General features: G+C 30.9%; 1 protein-coding gene across 1 annotated transcript in view; it reads left to right on the top strand.

The window, feature by feature from the left end:
* The first annotated feature begins 7,048 nt into the window (after positions 1-7,048).
* The window catches only part of LOC125843160 (protein ROLLING AND ERECT LEAF 2-like), a 5,374-nt gene continuing 3,571 nt past the window's right edge, over positions 7,049-8,851 (top strand). Inside the window, exons 1-2 of the mRNA XM_049522381.1 lie at positions 7,049-8,216; positions 8,569-8,744. Of these exons, the coding sequence (XP_049378338.1) occupies positions 7,244-8,216; positions 8,569-8,744 (1,149 nt within the window). The 5' untranslated portion in view covers positions 7,049-7,243. The remainder of the gene's footprint in view (positions 8,217-8,568; positions 8,745-8,851) is intronic.

Genomic DNA, 8,851 nt, shown 5'->3' with positions numbered 1-8,851 from the left:
ATAAGTGAATGTCGCACTTCGCATACTCAGATGGATATATTAAAAGTAGATCTGGTAGCCACATTACATTTCGGAGCGTGATATTTTGTAGTATATAATATGCAACAATTAGTATGCGATGTTTTGTTATCTGATTTGGCGATCACTTGCATGCAAATTAGCAATTTTTCAAAATAAATTTCATTTGAATGACATATTTTAATGTTTGTGTGTTGCGAATCTTTGATGCATTTACAGTGCTCTGCTCTTAAAGTTCGCTAAGCAGGGGAAGCATAATTATGATTAATATTTATTTTTGGCTTAACCTTGTAAGACAATGAAAGTTGATAAAGTTTCGGTTACTGACCTAAACAATGCGACGAATGGTGCACGCCGTTGTGTGACTTGAACCATGTCCGACTCATCATGATCTGCCGAGAAAGTAAACATTTACATCTCCAAGTCTGTGTAAGTCAATAAATGTGGAATAATATTAATAAAAAGAATTTAAAGATCAAACGTCCGCTCATAAAGGTAATCAAAACGTGTGCTTAAGAGCTTGGATTGACTAAAAGTTGATCAAATCTATTTTTAATTTTTAGAGTGTTTGATAAAGTTAAAAATAACTTAAAATAAGTATAAAATGATTTCTAAAAAAGTGAAAGTATGTTTTCACCTACTTTTCATTTTTCAATTCAAAAGTTACCGAAGTTTAATTTTCTATAAACTACTTTTTAAAAGCTATTTTTAAAATTTTTTTTAAAGTCAAATGGGCTTTTAATTAGTTAAATATAATAATTCCAACTTTCATAATACTGGATTTGTGTTACAGCTCATCACCAAACAACGAGAGTCACATTCTAGATCACAATTTTATAATATTGAGTTTGTGCAAACAACGAGAAATCACATTCTAAATCGTAACCTACAAGCACCAAACAAGGACAAATTACTTAGGGGTCGTTTGGTAGAGTGCATAAACATAATGTTAGAGGGTAGAAACGTAATATTCAATAGAGTGTATTGGTAATACTTGCATTAGTAATGCTTGTATATATTAGTTATGCATAGTAAAAATAGTATGCATTGTATAAAAATATTTATTTATAAAAATATCCTCCACAATTATGGTGGAGAAGATGTAAAAGTGCTTTTGAGGGGTAATTGAGTTTTTAACTATGCTAATGCATGTATTAAATCTCTTTGCATTACTAATACATAGAAATCCATGGTAATAGTAATACACCCCTCAATACACAATAAAGTGTATAACTAAATGCTTGCATTAGTTATACGTAACATGAAAAAGTTTACCAAACAAGAGACTACTAATACACAGAGTTAATGCATGCATTGTTTTTGCTAATACACTCTACCAAATGACCCCTAAAAATGCAAATTTGTTGGGCCCGTGCGAAGCACGGGCATACTTATCTAGTATATATATATATGTTATAAGATGACAAATAATAATTTACAAAGTAAAAATATCAATATTATGATTTTATGCTAATATAAAATATAGATACAAAATATCAATTTATAATTAGCAAGATTTGAAATAAAATGACGATAATCGATTACTTAAAAGAAAAGAAGGTGTAAAGAGCTTGTAATAGTAATTTTGATAATAAAACATATAATTTTAGTAGTAAATAGTCGTAGTAGTAAAAATAATTGCGAAAAAAGGATAATTTGATACGTTATTAAATTAAAAGCTCGAAAATAATAAATTAGAAGAAAGGAGGGTCAAAATTCAGTGTCAACAGTGGAAATTAATAGAAATACTTTCTTATTTATCAATGCCTATGCATATCACTTGATTTAGTGATTTCTTTTAATTTTATCTCATTTCATGGGAAACGGTTGTATGACATATATTAGGCATGTGGAGCTTATGCCTTTTGGCCATTTAACGGTTGTTTTATGATTATGTGTTGATCATCCTGAATTATGCGGTTAAAAAAGTTTAAGTTCTTCCAATCGGATACTTTCGATAAGATTCCACTTCTTTTTGTAAAGCTTAAATAGCTATATTTTTCGAATCATCAAAGTTTGTCTCGATTTTCAATTGACTATCGTAATGTTTGTCATAAAGGTACAACAGACGATAGCAATTTTTTATGATTGTAATTATGATTATTCATATTAAATGGATGCTTGAGACTTATTAATTTTAGAGAAAACACATACAAAAAATCTGAACTTGGTTGGACAATTTACTTTAGAACTTAAACTATACATGTGTTTAAATACCCCCTTAACATCTTTAAAGTAAATTAAATACAACTCTAAGAGCTGATGTGGCAAAGAGAGCGAGTTCACTCACCTAATAGCGTGTGAAAGAATTAAAAAAGGAAAAAAAAATTATAAAATCATACAAATGACATTTTTTATAGGTCAATATATAATTAATACTTTAATTATTATTTTCCTTATGTATTAACTTTTATTAAGATCCAAAAATAGATCAAAATTAGATTTTTACCTTTTCTTGGCTTAGCAACAACTTTAGCTTCAAAGTTTATTGTTAAAGATGTGGTGAATCTATTTTTGAATCTTGGAAGTAACTTGGAATCCGATAAAGATATGGTGACACTGGAGAAGAAAATGCGGAGTAAATTTTATGGGGTTGGGTTTTGGAGAAGTCTCTCTCAAAAGCTTTGAAGCTCACTGTTAATGGTGTATTCAGGAAGAGAGTGATAGCGAAGTGTTGGTTTGGTTGGGGTTTTGGGGAAGCGATGGTTTGGGAGTTACGATGAAAGGAGTTTGGTGGTGAAGCTCGTTGAAAAATATGAAGAGGAAAAAAATGAATAGTGACGAGCAAAGAATGACGAAGAAGAAGAAGGAAGAAGAAATAAGTGAGGGGGATGGGTGGGGGCTGGGTTTGGGGGAAATGTATTTTTAATTAATTAATTAATTAGTGTAAATTAATTTTAAGAAGTGTTAAAGAAAATTTGTGAAAATAATTAATAAAAAAATTGAATTAATGACGTTGTACTGACATGGCTATGATGTGACAAGTGAGAGTAGTATTATAATCTCAGGGTGGTTTTTAATTCATTTCAAAAATGTCAATGGTGGTATTTAAACACCCGTATAGTTTAAGTGCTAAAATAAGTTATCCTGCCAAGTTTAGAGGGAATTTTATGTGTTTTCTCTTAATTTTATGAATATTCCATTTGTAATAAAATATATTCGATTTAACAGTTGAATATAGAAAAAAGAGTAATAGGGGCAAGGGGTGGATCTCTTCTTCTTCCATCCATCTTTATTTTTTTCATGTTTGACTTGTTACACTCAGAGATAGATGGGTTGTGAGGATATTTATTCGAACCCATTCGATAAATAATATATATATATATATCACTAAAAGTGAGAAGGTTATAGGTTCAAAGTTGGATTACGAAAATACATTTCACTAATTTTTCTAATTAAAATTCTTTTGTCAACTTTTAAAGTTAAATCAATAATGACAATTAAACTAGACCAAATACATGGTTACATGTAACAACTTGTCTTTTTCACTTCTTAAGAACTTTAATTGTTCATCTTTTTAGCTTCTACAATTAAACTAGACCAAATACATGGTTAGATGTTACAACTTGTCTTTTTCACTTCTTAAGAACTTTAATTGTTAAACTTTTTAGCTTCTACAATTAAACACATCCAATCACAACCTTTCATGTACACAATTTCTCTCTTTATAAATTGAATAGAAAATGTTAGTCCATTACACTTTGTGTTTCATCATCTTAATATAGTTCTTGTGTAATTTTTTATTCATTGGTCATTTTTTTTCTTTATTGATATATTATTTTGTTTAACTTCTTTCATTTTGTATAGAAACATATTGTTAGATATTTGACAATCATATAATTAAAGTAGGAAATTTTCTTTTTTTACCGATAAATATAGCCATATAGGGTATCCCAAATAATTAAAAGGGAAGCTTTTATCCATACAATCAGAAATTCTTTTGATTTTATTGATTCTGTCAACCTTAGTCTTAGGGTTGTAATAAAGTAATCCTTATATTAGCATTGAATTTTAACCAAAAGCAACATTTTTACCCATTAAATTTTGTGTAATGCTTCAGTTATTCTAAAATTATATGTATCATTTGAAAATGTTTTGTATTAAATAACAGGAGATACACGTGCAATGCACGTATTCGAGAACTAGTATATATATAAAGATGGAGATCTAAGGTCTTGGAGGTTTAAAATTCACTTTGATGTTTGAAGTTCAAATCACAGACATTACATTTTAATTTTATCAAACAACCGTAGTAAAAATTTTGTCACTTAATGCACTCCTTAAAAAGTACGTAACAAATAAAATGATAATTTTCACAATATCATCCCTAATTTAATGATAAATTATCTCACTTATAAAATGAAGGATAAATAACTAGTACTTAACAATAAAAATAAAATAAGATATGAAATAAAAAAAATTAATTTTTAATTATTCAAATTAAAGAAGGAAAAATAGATGGCAGAATAATTCCTTAGTGAAGACAAACAAATATAGTGAACTTTTCTCACACCAAAAGTGTTTTTATTACCTAAACAAACTTATTGGATCATCCAATTGTCATGTGATGAGCTCTTTTTATTTTTTCTTCTTTTAAGTAGGAAAAAGATTGTCAATTTTATCATGGTTCACTAAAAAATAAGGAAGAGTAAAGGTCAATTTTTATTAAGAAAATATTCACGCAAGTATGTTAGAGAAAAAAAATTACACTTCCTATTAATTTTCTTTCTTTCTTTAGCTTTAGTTGTTCAACTAGAACCCGCAATTAGGAGTATGATGTTAATGAATCTTTTAAAATCGACGGAATCAATTGAATTGAGTTGTACCGAATCAAGTACTTTAAGTTAAATATTTAAAGGCAAATTCTCCTGAACAAGAAATAAATTCTTAAAATTATCAATGTAGCTTTATTTTAAATATAAATCAAATATTTTATACCCCTCTAAAAAAACAATACCGTCAATGAAACACCTAAACTGTAGTGGGGTGGGGGTCTCATTACCCCTCTAGATTTATTTTTTTCTTGAGTTATTTATTCCCTTAACTAATTGCCTAGTAAAGCAAACAAATTAAAACATAACATGGCAAATTGTCAAGCTATGCATTTTGTGTGTGCTCGGAGGATAGAAAGCAGATTGTCGGCAAGCGTGACGAGGGCGAGGTTTAAAAGAGGAAAGACTTAAGTTGGATTCTTAGTTTAAATCTCGTCCTCGTCATGCTTTAAATAAATATTTAATATTTTTTGTATATGTTGATTTCCTAATAAAAAAAACATCACATCCTTTTCACGATGTTACAAGATTATTTGGATATGATTCTCTTAAACATTACTATTCACAAATATATTACCAAAAACAAAATATTTGTAATTGTATAATTATTAATTGATATATCGTTAAACTCGATGCTTATCGATAATTAATTAAAATATTTTGATATCTTTTCCTACATAGCAGTCAAAAAAGTTGCTAGAATCTCCTACTACAATTAGGTTAACGATTTTGACTTCCTAAAAAAATTTGGAATCATTTAGTCAATTGGTAGCCTAGGTTTAATTTTCTATATTCATCCAACATTATTATCAACCTTTTTCTTCACCATCAACAACAACTATATAAAAAATACTTGTTTTTTAAAAATAAAATAAAATAAAATATAAAAGTTCTCTGACAAGTTCATTTAACCTGCTATTTTTATATATTTAGGATTGTATGTTTTTGTTTTAAATTAGTAGTATTTACTGTATTCTAATATTGGTTCTTTAACGTGCTAAAATAAACATTTATTATTACAGTAAAAAAATGGACTTTATAATCATTTATGTGATGAAATTAGAGCTTGATAAAAGGATTAGTTGAGATTTAATAAGTGGAAGCATCAAACTTAATCAAAAATAGGATCACAATAGAGTTTTCAATCATGATTTGGTAACATATCAAAGTCAATGTCACTGATGCATTTTGGATTGGTGATATCTCAGTATACCAAGAATAATTCTACATGATCGGGTGATTATTGACATCGCTTTCACAAGACCTCCTCTTTCCAATCCCAATTCTTTGCTCAATCAGTGAACAATAATAATTTTTTTATTTGATATTATTCAGCCTTGAGCCTAACGAATAATACCAAACGTCGGACCGATAATAATACTTAAATATTATTAAGAGTAACTCTTTTCATAAACTTTTTATACTTAGTAAATATTTGGATTATGGAAAGTAAAATACTACGCACCGTAGAAACTTCACTATAAAGAAACTTTATAAAATGGCGTTATTGTACCTCTTTTTGAATTATGAAAAGTAACATTTTCAAAAAGCTAGCTTTCCCCCATTTATAAAAGCACAATCATGTACTATAAAGATAACATTCCTAATTATGGAGCACAAGGAAAAGTTTTTTGGACAATCTATGACAATATTTATAGTAATATTTTTAATGTAATGTTTTTTTAAAAATAAATGAGCATATATGTCGTATGCAATAAATGCTACCAAAACTTCACATATTAAAATATATTTTTTTAATAAAAGAACTAAACTAAAATAAGTGCTAATTATACTTAATAAAATTAATCAATTGCTTATATCATAAATAACTTTATGCGTGATATTCAATTTAAGGAATTTTTTTTGATGGGAGAGTTACCTAGCCAAGATTTGACTATATATTTTGGATCAAATTTTGAAAATCTGTCTTGAAAATATTTTCAAATTCTAATCATAGAAATTTCATCACTCGCAAAAGGCCATTATTTTTACTCATAAAATACATGTTTAAAGATAATTTTAAGTTCGTAAAATCATAATTTCAAAATCTATGCTCAGACGAAAACTTAAACAGAGTGAAAATAAATAAATTCATGTGCCTAGGAGATTATTATTATAGAGTATAGAAATAAACATAGTTGGCAACTAAGTAAGGTTAGATATTAACGACGTCGTTAAGCACCTCGATAAATGTGACCGTTAATCCCAGCCATTCCCAGGTGTATTCAAAATAGAAATACCCCATACAGCGGCGCGTGCTTATCACCTTCCTCTTTCTTCTTTGTACTGTTACAGTACTCTTCTCTCCTCTGCTTCAAATTTTGTCCGTTTCACTTTTTCTCTCTCTAAATCTCCATTTTCATCTCTCTCTAAATCTGAACCCCATTTCCTCAAAATTACACCCATTTTGCCATTTCAATTTCAAGCCCTAGAAGAGCTAAAACAGTGGAGAAATGGGTTGTGCTCAATCAAGAATAGATAACGAAGAGTCAGTTTCAAGATGCAAAGATCGGAGAAACTTCATGAAAGAAGCAGTTAACTATAGAAACTTCTTTGCTGCTGCACATTCAGCTTATTCCATTGCTTTGAAAAACACTGGTGCTGCTTTGAGTGATTATGCTCAAGGTGAAACCCCACCTGAGCTGCCGCCGCCGGCTGTTAGTGAGCCGCCGCCACCACCACCACCGCTGTCGAATCTGGAAGCTAGCCCACTCCCACCACCCCCTCCTCCCCCACCAGCTTTCTCACCTATAACCCCACTTCAACGCTCTTTTACTATGCCTGAACTGTCGAAACCCAGAGGTAGGAAAATGAAAGGCATTGGTATTGATGAGCATGATGAGGAAATTGAGGAGGAGGAGGAGGAGGAAGAGGAAGGTGAAGGTGATGGTTTGAAACTGAGAGAAAAGCGAAATGGACTGGGGTACGAGAGGCCTATGAAGGAGCCATTGCCACCCCGGCCGCCGGGTCCAGGGGAGTCGTGGGATTATTTCTTTGAGAATGTGAACACGGGACATTCATTAGAAGGAGTGGAGGAAGAAGAAGAAGAGGATGAGGAGGAGTTGAACGAAGAGAATATCGAAATTCAAAACAAAAGATTTGATAATGTGGGTAGAAATGAGTATAGAGATGATCAGTTCAAGACACCAGAGAAGAAGGGGAAAGTGGAGAGTGAGGTTGAAGAGACCCCAATGGCGGATGAACCAGAGAGAGTCTTTAAGCATTCAAACACTGCGCCTTCTGAGGTGAGAGGTGGAGTAGTAGTGGGAGGTGGGAATGTTGTGTATGGTAACAATGCTGATTTCTTTAAAGTTTTAGGCGAGATTGATGATCACTTCCTTAAAGCTTCCGAGAATGCACAAGAGGTTTCGAAGATGCTTGAGGCTACTCGATTGCATTACCACTCAAACTTCGCTGATAATCGAGGTAATTTGATGTTTAGTCATGCTTTAAGATAATATAGAATGGATAGATACCCTTGTTGTTTTATCTTTCAGATGTTTTTTTGCTACTCAAAGAGAATGGGGATATGGTAAATTCACTCATATCAGTAACAGTTTGAACACAGCTGGGTACAGGGAGTTAGGCTTATCCAATCTATTGTTTGACTGACTAACTTGTTTATTCACAGTAGATCTAGTTGTCTTATGGGAAACAACAAGGAGCCTGTTTTGATACAGTTAATTTTTATGATCCAAACATTTAGCAGCACAAAACTGAAGCAACAATGCTGTTTAATCTGATTGGATGTTGATAGTGAATAGTCCTTTTTCCGCAGGACATATTGACCATGCAGCTAGGGTTATGCGAGTCATTACGTGGAACAAATCATTTAAGGGTGTACCGAATGGTGATGGTAGTAAGGATGATTATGACATCGACGAATATGAGACTCATGCCACTGTTTTGGACAAATTGTTGGCTTGGGAGAAGAAACTTTATGATGAAATGAAGGTGTTTACTGCTTCTTGTTCCTGTACTTTCTCTTTGCTAAAATCTTGGATTTTATGTTTGATTTATGATTCATGTTGAGATATGGGCTATAGGAAGCATGGTCACCA

Source organism: Solanum stenotomum, chromosome 10 (assembly GCF_019186545.1).
Source record: "Solanum stenotomum isolate F172 chromosome 10, ASM1918654v1, whole genome shotgun sequence".
Taxonomy (NCBI): domain Eukaryota; kingdom Viridiplantae; phylum Streptophyta; class Magnoliopsida; order Solanales; family Solanaceae; genus Solanum; species Solanum stenotomum.
The sequence above is the reverse complement of the archived record's forward strand: the minus strand, read 5'-3'. Positions and strand labels throughout refer to the sequence as shown.